Below are 13,614 nucleotides of genomic sequence, written 5' to 3'. Positions count from 1 at the left end.
GTTTCCGATTTTGGAGCATTTTGGATTTTGCATTTTCAAATTTGGGATGCTCAACCTGTATGTGAGAAGGTTTACTTCCTCATATCCTTACTGACAACATCTGCCATTTGCTGATGAAAAGTTGGGTTTCACTGTCATTTTAATGTGCAATTTTAATTGTTAATAGGATGTATTTTTAAAATTTTTTATTGACTGTGTTTCTTCTTTTATGAAATGCCTGTTTTAAGTCCTTTTCCTAAATTTTTTTATTAGAGGTTTATATGTTCTTACTGAATTTTCAGAAGCTCTCTTTATAAGAATATGTAAACTTTTGTCTTGAATATACAGGGGTATTTTCCTTCAAGACAAAAATTTTCTGTTTCTTACATGTTCATTATAGAAAAATCAAACAATAAGCTAAAAAAAGGTATAATTCACCTATAACCCTGCTACCTACTGAGAATTATTTTTACATTTTGATTTATACTCCTGCTGTCTTCTTTCTGCACATATATACGCTGTTAAGGGCCCCATTAGCCTGTGTTTTCACATAAGGTCATAATGACATTAACATATAAATTATAAAGACTTGGTAGCTTTTACCTGTTAATTAGTGGGATGTCCTTTTCTACCTTTCCCATCCCGGAAGTATTTCTGAGAGTATGGTCTCAAATAAGTTTGAGAATGAATGTGTGTCTGCTGGAAGCTCCTATTCTTCCGCCATTTTCCAGTCCTCCAGAAGTTTCCTGATGGTCCATGTCTGAATTAGACACCCCTCTTCTTTGTTCCAGTTGCACCTGTAATTCTTCAGCATAGCACTTCTTAAACTGTTTTTAATTGCCTCTCCTCCATGCTAAACTTTCAGCTCTTGTAGAGCACAGACCCTATCTGCTGTGTTCATGGTTTTTCTTTATGTCTGATATCTGTGTGTACATAGCAGGTATTCAGTAAATATGTGTTGAATTGACTTTTGTTGAATTTTAATACTCGATTGGAGAGTTAGACACCTTCCTATTTGCACACTTTCCCATCATACATCCAAGTATATGTATAATGTCAATTTCTTTTATCTTTTTATGATTTTCCTTTAAGGTTTGCCTTTGATGCTATTAATTAGTTTCTTTTTAATAACCAGAAAGATAACTTTTTGTATCCTTTATTTGTAGTACAATAAAGTTTGTTTTCCATGTTGGTATTCCTGAAAAATCTCATTTTAGTATTAGAGTATGCTGGAATAGACAATATAAATACCTCTAAACTCTCACTTATAGCAGCCTAAATCTGCATGTGCTGTAAGGAAAACATTTTTAAATAATTTGCCATTAAACAATTTCTAATTTAATTGTCACTTTTTTTTTTTTTTTTTTTTTTTTTTTTGAGGCAGGATATCACTCTGTCACCCAGGCTGGAGTGTAGTGGTATGATTACGGCTTACTGCAGTCCCGACCTCTTGGGCTCAAGGAATCCTTCTACTTCAGCCTCCTGTGTAGCCAGGACCACAGGTGTATGCCAGCATGCCTGGCTAATTTTTTAATTTTATTTTTTGTAGAGATGGCATCTCGCTTTGTTGTCCAGGGTAGTCTCAGTCTCCTGGGCTCAAGGAGATTCTTCCACTTGGCTTCCCAAAGTGCTGGGGTTACAAGCGTAAACCACAATGCCTGGCCTCACTTTTTATAATAGACTTAAATCAGTTTGGTTATTTTAAAAGTACCCTAGCATTTAGCACATGAATACATCTCATTTTGATTAGTGGCCAAAGTATTTTTGGGCATTGTGAGCATTGTACTACTCCCAGGCTGCTTATGGTATGTTATAGTATCAGATACATCTCTTTGGATCCATGCTCTAAGTAGAATTGTGTTGTATACCTTGCTTAATCCATTAAATTTTTACCTGTCTGTTTGAGGATCACCAAAAGAAAGTTGCTATCACAATGTACTTTCTACTTTTTAATCTACTCTACTGATTCATTAGTACACAGCCATGGTGAGACACTTGAGATGTTCTGCTGAAGACAATTGTTACATATTGGGATTCTGGAAGGACAGCAAGCTAGATAAAGATAAGTCATGCTTTTAAGAGTCCCATGGAACATCAGTCATTGTGATGTGAAGAAAGTGATAAGGTAATGCATGAAGCAGTTTGAGTCACTGTGATGTGGATGGTGGGAGGTAGCCCTCTTAATCAAAGCTTTAAGAACGACCAAGAACCTAAGGAATAGTTACTTATACCACCAGATTATGCAGATAATGTTAATAACAACAAACTCATTTATATATATATATATATATATATTTCAAAAGAATGTAGCAGTCCCATAGGTTTTATATATAGAATCAGCATAGTATTTGATTATAATTAATGATATCATCTTAAGGACTTCATCTAATATACTTATTTTGAAAATAAGATGCAACCATATATTTTTGACATAAATTATAGTTATTTTTCTTCAATTCAATGCTTTGATATTTTATTCTGTATCCCTATCAGTTTAATGTATATATTATTTAAAGTTAAGAGTATACAAGTTAAATATCTCTTATTCGAAATGCTTGGGACCAGAAGTGTTTCAGATTTTGGTGTGTTTTCTCTTTATTTTGGAATATTTGCATTATATTTACCAGTTGAGCATCCCAAATCCAAAAATCCCAAATCTGAAATGCTCCGATGAGCATTTCCTTTGAACATCATGTTGGTGCTCAAAAAGTTTTAGATTTTAGAACATTTTGGATTTTGGATTTTTAGATTTGAGATGCTCAACTTGTATATACAGTGCATTCTGTACTTGCATTTGGATACTATATTTGGATTTGTGGGTGTTTTTATTCCAAAGAGCTCAAATTCCCTTAGTATTTAAAGCATGGTTTCCTAACATTTTTAGAGATAGCATTGTATGGACACTTTTATAATAGGACAACCTTTAAGTAATTTTGAAATAAAAGGACTAGTTTCCTTTTACCTCCTAGGGCTTGGGTTTTATAATCTTAGGATTAGAAAGGGCTTTAAGGTTATCTGACCCAGTGCATTACAGATCTTGTGGTCTATCTACAGTGCCCCATTAAATGGCTCTTCAGCTTCAGGGCCTTTTATTTATCAATTTAACAAATACCTTTTGAATGCTGCCCTGGGGCAGGCACTGTGTTAGGTGCTGGACATATTACAGTATATCAGACATGGTTCTTCTTTTTAGTCTAGTTGGAAAGATATAAGTAAATACATAAGTTGTAAAGCAGCACAGAAGAGGCCATAAAAAAGCATGAAAAAAGACAGAGCCACTTAATGTCACAAAGTCATTTCATTTTACACAGTTCAAAGTCTTAGAAAGTCCTTTTTTCTCTTGAGCCAAATACTGCTTCTTTAGGTCTAAATACCGCCCTTCTCCAGTGATCATCTTTCAGTTATTTCAAGATAGTTAAGTTATATTTCTGATTGGTATTGTTTGTATGTTAATTTCTTTTATCTTGCTTAAAATTGGCCTAAATTACAATTTGTTAAATATTTTTGGATCTTCCTTGTACAAAATTTTTTCTCTTGGGGTTCATATAGTGCTTCTAGGGCCAGGTGTGGTGGCTCACACCTGTAAGCCCAGCACTTTGGGAGGCCAAGGTGGGCGGATCACGAGGTCAGGAGTTTGAGACCAGCGTGGCCAGCATGGTGAAACCCTGTCTCTACCGAAAATACAAAAATTAGCCGGGCATGCTGCTGTGCGCCTGTAATCCCAGCTACTCGGCAGGCTGAGGTAGGAGAATCACAACTCTGGGAGGTGGAGGTTGCAGTGAGCTGAGGTCGCAACACTGCAATCCAGCCTGGGCATCAGAGTGAGACTCACTATATATATATATATAGCTTCTGTGGAATAAATATGCCACCCCAAAATATACTGCTTTGGCATATTTTGAGATGGCTATTCAGAAAAGCTACAGAAAGAGGAATAGCTCTGAAAAGCTGTCCATTTGTGGGGGAGATTTGCATCTCTGGTAGAAATCCACACTAGGAAAGTAAACAGCAGACAGAAATGGACTTTCTTTGAGAATCCCTTATCTGCCTTATTTGGATTTAGGAAATAACTAACTCTCAGGAAAAGAGACTGAAGGTCTGACACTGTTACAGGTGTGACAGAGAAACTTTTTCAACAGGCTACCATCTATTCTTTCTGAGGGCTGCTACCTGAGAGATTTCATTTGCAATACAAAATAGCTTTTGTTCAGCTTGCATTTCCTCCCCTCACCCTTCCACAACCTGTAAGCTATCTTCCCCCACTCTGGAGCTCCAAGCCCCTGACTCTTTTCTGTATTTTCTGTATGGTATAAAAACTTCAGTCATTTGTCCCTTCTTAAAGTCTCATATTTTGTGTGGCTCCCCTGCACATGTGCATGTTTATAAATCTATATACCTTTTTTTTTGTTTGTTTGTTTTGAGACACTGTGTCACTCTGTTGCCCAGGCTGGAGTGCAGTGGCACGATCTCAGCTCACTGCAACCTCTGCCTCCTGAGTTCAAGTGATTCTCCTGCCTCAGGCTCCCAAGTAGCTGGGATTACAGGTGTCCACCTCCATGCTGGCTAATTTTTATATTGTTAGTAGAGACAGGGTTTCACCATGTTGGCCAGGCTGGTCTTGAACTCCATACGTCAAGTGATCTGCCTGCCTCAGCCTCCCAAAGTGCTGGGATTACAGGCATGAGCCACCATACCCGGCCTTGAATACCTTTTCTTCTGCTAATCTGTCTATTGTCAGTTTGTTTTATAGACACAAATTATCAAACCTTCAGAAGGGGGAGGAATTAAAATTTCCTTTGCTCTTGTATGTTACTTTTTCCCCCATTTGGGTATTCTTATATGTATCTATCTCTATCTCCCAACCCTCTGATGGAATTTTAAAATATCTCTCAAGTACAAACACCTCAAATAATCCATCAGATATGTGGTTTCCTCAGAACCTTCTCTTCTGGATTCTTTCATTATTCTGCTCAAGTTTGCATTGGTTTCCTCTCTTGGCATACTACCTAGCTCTCCTCTTTATACTTCCACTTTTTGTTATTCTGGGAATCTCTTCACCAGTCTTCTGTATTACTTTTCAATTCCTGATTCTTTGTATGTGACTTGTTTTTCTCCTCCTTTGCCTTTCTCTTTGGAGGCCTGTAGGATTTTCTTTTTGTCCCTGGTGTTCTATAATTTCACAGTGATGTTGTGGTGTGGAAATCTTTCTCATTTTTTGAGCTGTGTCTTTGCTTATCTTTTTTCCATTTGGGTAACAATCTAGATGTTTTGTTGGGAGATCAAACAAATATCAGTATCTGTATGTTTTATCTCTTGGGCCAATTGGTTTTCTTAGAGAAGAACCTCATAATCTGCTCAGGGAGTTAGTTTAAGACCAGCATCATTTGGGAGCCCAGTGGTGGAAGCAGGAATGATGTCCTCACCATTTGGTGTACAGGTTTTCACATAATGCCTCTGTTTTCAGTACCACTCTTCAGTCGCACCTTTAGCTGTTTGTAGTATCTGTCTCATTCCACATCTTCAGAGGTAGAACCTTTAGTCTTCTGCTTGTGTAGAAAAGGGTGGCTATCTCGCTGGCTGTGCAGTGGCATAGAGTATATATACTTTTTTCATGTCCTCCTGTTTTTAGGAGATAATTTCAGGATATACTTAAAATCTAAAACCTTTTCACAGTTTTAAGGGTAAAGTTTAAACTTCAAGCTAAGCCTATAAAGTTCTTTGTGATCTAGTCCTTCCTTTCTCTATTGGTTCCTAACTTGGTTGTTCCCCTTCTGGATGAACTAAGACCACACCACAACATACTATGTTGGCTACAGCCCATTGAACTTGGAGGGATACAAACGCATCACATTTCACATGTGATGTACCCCTCTACCTGGAGTGCCTTCTTTTCCTTTTCTTCCACAATTTCTTATTCTTAATTGTTGTTTTCTCTCAGTAGCCCCGCTCACTTTCATCTACTGTCTGATTTAAATATCTTTTACCTGTATTCTTTTACCACCTCAAACTTATCTTTGATAGTGTTACCAGAAAGGGATATTGATCCAAACCCCAAGAGAGGATTCCTGGATTTCACGCAAGAAAGAATTCCTGGTGAGTCCACAGATTAAAGTGAAAGCAAGTTTATTAAGAATGTAAAGGAGGCCAGGTGTGGTGGCTCATGCCTGTAATCCCAGCTGTTTGGTATTCTGAGGTGGGTGGATCACCTGAGGTCAGGAGTTCAAGACCAGCCTGGCCAACATGGTGAAACCCCATTTCTACTAAAAATACAAAATTAGCTTGGTGTGGTGGCCCATGCCTGTAATCCCAGCTACTTGGCAGGCTGAGGCAGGAGAATGGCTTGAACCTGGGAGGTGGAGGTTGCAATGAGCCGAGATCATGCCACTGCACTCCTGTTTGGGCAACAAGAGCAAAACTCCGTCTCAAAAAAAAAGGAATAGAAGAATGCCACTCTGTAGGCAGAGTAGGAGCATGGGCTGCTTGACTGAGGATACTTAACGGTTATTTCTTGATTATAGAAACTGAACAAGGGGTAGGCTATTCGTGAGTTTTTTGGGAAAGGGGTGTGAATTTCCCAGAACTGAATGTTCCTACTCTTTTTAGACTATATAGGACAACCTACAGGCATTGCCATGGCATTTGTAAACTGTCATGGTGCTGGTGGGAGTGTCTTTTAGCATGCTAATGCATTGTAATTAGTGTGCAATGAGCAGTGAGGACGACCAGAGGTGACTTTTGTCATTATATTGGTTTTGGTGGGTTTTGGTTGGCCTCTTTACTGCATCATGTTTTATTAGTGGGGGTTCTGTGACCTGTATGTTGTACCAACCTCCTATCTCATCTGCGACTAAGAATGCCTGACCTCCTGAGAATGCAGCCCAGCAGGAGTCAGCCTTATTTTACCCAACCCCTGTTCAAGGTGGAGTTGCTCTGGTTTGAACACCTCTGACAATAATATTTATCTATATTATACAGTAGTTTTTGATGTTATTTCTGTGCCTTTTCCAATAAGCCTTCAGATTTCTAAAGTGTACTTGACCAAGTATACTTGTTGAGTAAGTTTGAAGGTAACAAAAAGAGACAAAATTGTGTCTTAACATTTCAAATAATCTGTAAATCTGTGCCTCAAAATATATTACACTTGAAGCATCAGAACAAGAGGATATTACAAACTGAAAACCGTCCAAACATTCCTGCTTCTCCTGTTTCCACCTTTTCTCACAGAGTGTACCTGTAGACTGTTGACAGAATACTTTGTTGCAGTCGATGAACTTGTCAATTTGAGAATGAGTATTGTGCCTTTGTGTTTCATATGTGCTTTAAAACATTTTGGAATTTTTCAGAACATGAACACATTGTGTTCTTATACTCAATAAATTTTCTAGGTCATTTAAAAATAATGTTAAATTTTAATCAATACCAGAAGTTTGGCTCCATCTGCTACAAAAGTACAAACTCACTAAACACATTTAAAAATAATAACATTTAAAGCTTCCTTGCCCTTGAGGCATTTTCTTCTGAATTGGAATCAGGCTACCTTTGACATTGGCAACTTAGTTGGATATGTATTGATCGACTTAAGAATGTTGCTTCTGTGTCTGTTATCATTATGAGAGAACATTTATTAACTGTCTGACTACATACTGCCCTGATTCTATAAACGAGAACTATGTGGATGTATTTGGTGCTTTTTAGGGACTTATTTTAAGTGTATTTATAGAGCACATCTAGCAGCGGACAGAAAATATTAAACTAGGGTATGAATGGACAGTGAAATAGTTTACATCAGCATCAGAGTATTTGGTTTTTCTAGCAAATGCAAATAAGGAACTAAAGCTAAATACAATAGACTATACTTTTAATTGAATTAATTTTCATCTAAATTTAACAGTGTCAAGTTATCATCCCAGGTGAACTTCAGAATTCAAACTAGAAAAATAGAATAAATGTATTCATTATGGGATTGAATGGCATGAGCCGAACTTGGGCCTATAAACCCAGAACTTTAGAGTTTTAACCTCTCTTTAGCATAATCCGTTTATGGCCTTGGGCAGATTCTTCACAAAAACAGAAAACAGACAATCAAAAAGAGAATGACAAAGGTGTGGAGAGATCTAGCTTTTAAAGCATTTGGATCTGAGAAGAGCCTCCTAAGTGGTTGTTTCTTCTAGCTCTTTAGCAATTCTGTTTTAAACCCAATTTCTCTGTCTTTTATATTCTGCCTTCTGCTATATTTATATCCATTTTCCTTACAAAGACACACCATTGTCCTTTGGAAGCAGGTTTTATAAAGTAATAGATGTATTGGCCTAGAATTTGAAAAATTATACAAAGTAAAATTCTTTTTACATACATATAAAAGATATTTCTTTGATAGGTTTATTGTTCACTAAATCGTTAACTTCACATTTTAGTATGAGACATCATTGAGGAATGGCTCATGTTCATTGACATTTGGCTCATATGAATATGAGAGATTTTAAATTTGTGTTTGTAGTTTATTTATTGGAGAATGACCTGGATTTTGCATCACTTTAGTGCAGGACTTGTTTTAGTTATTTGTGTAAAGATGTGTAATCCAAGGATCTGGCCAAGTGATTTTTAGATGGGAAGTAGAGAAGCATTTTGTTTTTTAAGACTGTTTTTTGAGGGCAGTTTTAGGGTGACAGCAAAATTGAGAGAGAGACAGAGTTTTTCCATGTGCCCCCTTGACCCCACCCTTGCATAGCCTCCCTTATTGTCAACAACCCCCACCAGAGTGGTACATTTATTACAATTGATGACCTTTCATTGACGCATCATAATGACTTACAGTTCATAGTTTATATTAAGATCATTCTTGGTGTTGTACATTCTGTGGGTTTGGACAAATGTATAATGACCATGTATCCAGCATTATAATATCATACAGAGTATTTTCACTACCCTAAAAATCTCTGTGCTCTGCCTATTCATTCCCTGCCAACATGTGGTAACCACTGATCTTTTTTTTTTCTATCTCCACAGTTTTGCCTTTTCCAGAATGTCATATAGTTGGAATCAGTATGGAATCAGTATGTAGCCTTTTCAGATTGGCTTTCTTCACTTAGTAATATGCATTTAAGGTTTCTTCATGCTTTTCATGGCTTGACAGCTCATTTATTTTTAATGCTCAATGGTATTCTGTGATCTGGATGACCCCAGTTTACCCATTCACCTATTGAAGGATGTTTTGGTTGCTTCCAAGTTTTGGCAATTATGAATGAAGTTTCTATAAACATCCATGTGCAGGGGTTTTTGTGGACATGCATTTTCAGCTCCTTTGAGTAGACACCAAGGAATGTAATTGCTGGTTGATATATGGTGAGAGTATGTTTAGTTTTGTAAGAAACTGCCAAACTGTCTTCCAAAGTGGATGTGTTATTTTGCATTTCCAGCAGCAATGAATGAAAGTTTCTGTTGCTTTGTATCTTTGCCAGCATTTGGAGGTGTCAGTGTTCTGGATTTTGGCAATTCTAGTAGGTATGTAGTGATATCTTGTTTCAATTTGCACGTTCCTGATGACATGCAATGTTGAGTATCTTTTTATATGCTTATTTGCCATCTGTATATCTTGTTTGGTGAGGTGTCTGTTAGTCTTTGGCCCATTTTTTAATCAGGTTTTTAAAATTATTAAGAGTTCTTTGTATGTTTTGGCTAATGGTCCATTATCAGATGTATCATTTATAAATATTTTCTCTCTGGCAGTGGCTTGTTTTCTCATTCTCTTGACATTGTTTTTCATGGAGCATAAGTTTTTAATTTTAACGAAGTCTATCTTATCAATTGTTTCTTTCATACGAGTGGGTTCTGCCTTTGATATTATCTCAGAAAAGTCATCACCATATTCAAAGTTTTCTAGGTTTTCTCCTGTGTTATCTTCCAGGATTTTAATAATTTTATATTTTACATTTAGGTCTATGATCCATTTTGTTAATTTTTGTTAAGGGTGTAAGGTCTGTTCTAGATTCACATTTTTGCATGTGGCTGTCTAGCACCATTTTTGAAAGGGCTCTTTGCTCCATTGTATTCCCTTTGCCCTTCTGTCAAAAGCGAGTTGAGTATATTTATGTGGGTCTCCTTCTGGGCTCTCTGTTCTGTTGCACTGATTGATTTGTCTATTCTTTAGCCAATACCACACTGTCTTGATTACTGTAGCTTTATAGGAAGCCTTGGAGTCAGGTAGTATCAGTCCTCCAGCTTTGTTCTTCAGTATTGTGTTAGCTATTCTGGGTCTTTTGCATTTCTACATAAAGTTTAGAATCAGTTCGTTGATAACCACTAGACAATCATTTAAAATTTTTCTTTATCTTTAATGATCCTAATATTAGTCTGTCAAAGAAAAACATTGCCAATCATATTTCACTGGCCCTTGGAGGAATGAAACAATGTAGGAATGACGCTTTTGAATTTTGAGTAAATTTTATTTGTAAATCTGTTTTAGTACTATCAAAATATGCTTATTTTCTTTTTCTAATATTATTCATAATCTCATATCTTGGAAGATAAACTTAACTCTGGTAGCATTTGCTCTGTTTTCAGCTATTATCACAATGACAAACTATGATTTTTAAAAAACCATCATACTGGGGCAGTTCCAAGATGGCCGAATAGGAACAGCTCCAGTCTATAGCTCCCAGCATGAGCGACGCGGAAGACGAATGATTTCTGCATTTCCAACTGAGGTACTGGGTTCATCTCACTGGGGATTGTCGGACAGTGGGTGCGGGACAGTGGGTGCAGCGCACCGAGCATGAGCCGAAGCAGGGCGAGGCATCGCCTCACCTGGGAAGCGCAAGGGGTCAGGGAATTCCCTTTCATAGCCAAGGAAAGGGATGACAGATGGCACCTGGAAAATTGGGTCATTCCCACCCTAATACTGCGCTCTTCCAACGGTCTTAGCAAACGGCACACCAGAAGATTATATCCCGCGCCTGGCTTGAAGGGTCCTACGTACACGGAGCTTCGCTCTTTGCTAGCACAGCAGTCTGAGATCAAACTGCAAGGCGGCAGTGAGGCTGGGGGAGGGGTGCCCGCCCTTGCTGAGGCTTGAGTAGGTAAACAAAGCAGCTGGGAAGCTCGAACTGGTTGGAGCCCAGCGCAGCTCAAGGAGGCCTGCCTGCCTCTGTAGACTCCACCTTTCGGGGCAGGGCATAGCCGAACAAAAGGCAGCAGAAACCCCTGCAGACTTAAATGTCCCTGTCTGACAGCTTTGAAGAGAGTAGTGGTTCTCCCAGCATGGACCTTGAGATCTGAGAATGGACAGACTGCCTCCTCAAGTGGGTCCCTGACCCCCGAGTAGCCTAACTGGGAGGCACCCCCCAGTAGGGGCAGACTGACACCTCACATGGCCGGGTACTCCTCTGAGACAAAACTTCCAGAAGAACAATCAGGCAGCAACATTGGCTGTTTAGCAATATTCACTGTTCTGCAGCCTCCACTGCCGATACCCAGGCAAACAGGGTCTGGAGTGGACCTCCGGCAAACTCCAAACGGACCTGCAGCTGAGGGTCCTGACTGTTAGAATGAAAACTAACAAACAGAAAGGACGTCGACACCAAAACCCCATCTGTACGTCACCATCATCACAGACCAAAGGTAGATAAAACCACAAAGATGGGGAAAAAACAGAACATAAAAAACTGAAAATTCTAAAAATCAGAGCGCCTGTCCTCCTCCAAAGGAACACAGCTCCTCACCAGCAACGGAACAAAGCTGGACAGAGAATGACTTTGACGAGTTGAGAGAAGAAGGCTTCAGACGATCAAACTACTCTGAGCTAAAAGAGGAAGTTTGAACCCATGGCGAAGACATTAAAAACCCTGAAAAAAGATTAGACGAATGGCTAACTGGAATAACCAATGCAGAGAAGTCTTTAAAGGACCTGATGGAGCTGAAAACCATGGCACGAGAACTTCATGACGAATGCACAAGCTTCAGTAGCTGATGGCGATCAACTGGAAGAAAGGGTATCAGTGATGGAAGATCAAATGAATGAAATGAAGTGAGAAGAGAAGTTTAGAGAAAAAAGAATAAAAAGAAACGAACAAAGCCTCCAAGAAATGTGGGACTATGTGAAAAGACCAAATGTACGTCTGATTGGTGTACCTGAAAGTGACGGGGAGAATGGAACCAAGTTGGAAAACACTCTGCAGAATATTATCCAGGAGAACTTCCTCAATCTAGCAAGGCAGGCCAACATTCAAATTCAGAAAATACAGAGAATGCCACAAAGATACTCCTCGAGAACAGCAACTCCAAGACACATAATTGTCAGATTCACCAAAGTTGACATGGAGGAAAAAATGTTAAGGGCAGCCAGAGAGAAAGGTCGGGTTACCTATAAAGGGAAGCCCACCAGACTAGCAGCTGATCTCTTGGCAGAAACTCTACAAGCCAGAAGAGAGTGGAGGCCAATATTCAACATTCTTAAAGAAAAGAATTTTTAACCCAGAATTTCATATCCAGCCAAACTAAGCTTCATAAGTGAAGGAGAAATAAAATACTTTAAAGACAAGCAAATGCTGAGAGATTTTGTCACCACCAGGCCTGCCCTACAAGAGCTCCTGAAGGAAGCACTAAACATGGAAAAGAACAACCAGTACCAGCCACTGCAAAAACATGCCAAATTGTGAAGACCATTGAGGCTAGGAAGAAACTGCATCAACTAACGAGCAAAATAACCAGCTAACATCATAATGACAGGATCAAATTCACACATGACAATATTAACCTTAAATGTAAATGGGCTAAATGCTCAATTAAAAGACACAGACTGGCAAATTGGATAAAGAGTCAAGACCCATCAGCGTGCTGTATTCAGGAAACCCATCTCACGTGCAGAGACACACATAGGCTCAAAATAAAGGGAGGGAGGAAGATCTACCAAGCAAATGGAAAACAAAAAAAGGCAGGTGTTGCAATCCTAGTCTCTGATAAAACAGACTTTTAACCAACAAAGATCAAAAGAGACAAGGGCATTACATAATGGTAAAGGGATCAATTCAACAAGAGCTAACTATCTTAAATATATATGCACCCAATACAGGAGCACCCAGATTCATAAAGCAAGTCCTTAGAGACCTACAAAGAGACTTAGACTCCCACACAGTAATAATGGGAGACTTTAACACCACACTGTCAACATTAGACAGATCAACAAGACAGAAAGTTAACAAGGATACCCAGGAATTGAACTCAGCTCTGCACCAAGTGGACCTAATAGACATCTACAGAACTCTCCACCCCAAATCAACAGAATATACATTTTTTTCAGCACCACACCACACCTATTCCAAAATTGACCACATACTTGGAAGTAAAGCTCTCCTCAGCAAATGTAAAAGAACAGAAATTATAACAAACTGTCTCTCAGACCACAGTGCAATCAAACTAGAACTCAGGATTAAGAAACTCACTCAAAACCACTCAACTACATGGAAACTGAACAAACTGCTCCTGAATGACTACTGGGTACATAACGAAATGAAGGCAGAAATAAAGATGTTCTTTGAAACCAACGAGAACAAAGACATAACATACCAGAATCTCTGGGACACATTTAAAGCAGTGTGTAGAGGGAAATTTATAGCACTAAATGCCCACAAGAGAAAGCAG

At 38.6% G+C, this 13,614-nt stretch overlaps 1 protein-coding gene across 44 annotated transcripts in view; it reads left to right on the top strand.

Moving 5' to 3' along the window:
* RPS6KC1 (ribosomal protein S6 kinase C1) overlaps positions 1 to 13,614 on the top strand; it is a 213,609-nt gene that overhangs the window by 142,479 nt on the left and 57,516 nt on the right. The window contains exons 1-2 of one of the 44 annotated variants that reach the window (XM_063792225.1): positions 8,792 to 8,864; positions 10,522 to 10,682. The exons of 39 other annotated variants lie outside the window; for them this stretch is intronic. In XM_063792225.1, the coding sequence (XP_063648295.1) occupies positions 10,659 to 10,682 (24 nt within the window). In that variant the 5' untranslated portion in view covers positions 8,792 to 8,864; positions 10,522 to 10,658. Of the gene's footprint in view, positions 1 to 1,953; positions 2,105 to 8,791; positions 10,683 to 13,614 lie in introns of those variants that run through there. 4 more of the 44 variants (XM_054658721.2, XM_054658717.2, XM_054658728.2 and 1 more) reach the window with 4 other exon arrangements.

Source organism: Pan troglodytes, chromosome 1 (genome assembly GCF_028858775.2).
Source record: "Pan troglodytes isolate AG18354 chromosome 1, NHGRI_mPanTro3-v2.0_pri, whole genome shotgun sequence".
Classification (NCBI taxonomy): domain Eukaryota; kingdom Metazoa; phylum Chordata; class Mammalia; order Primates; family Hominidae; genus Pan; species Pan troglodytes.
Note: the sequence above shows the minus strand (reverse complement) of the source record. Positions and strands in the feature narration are given on the sequence as shown.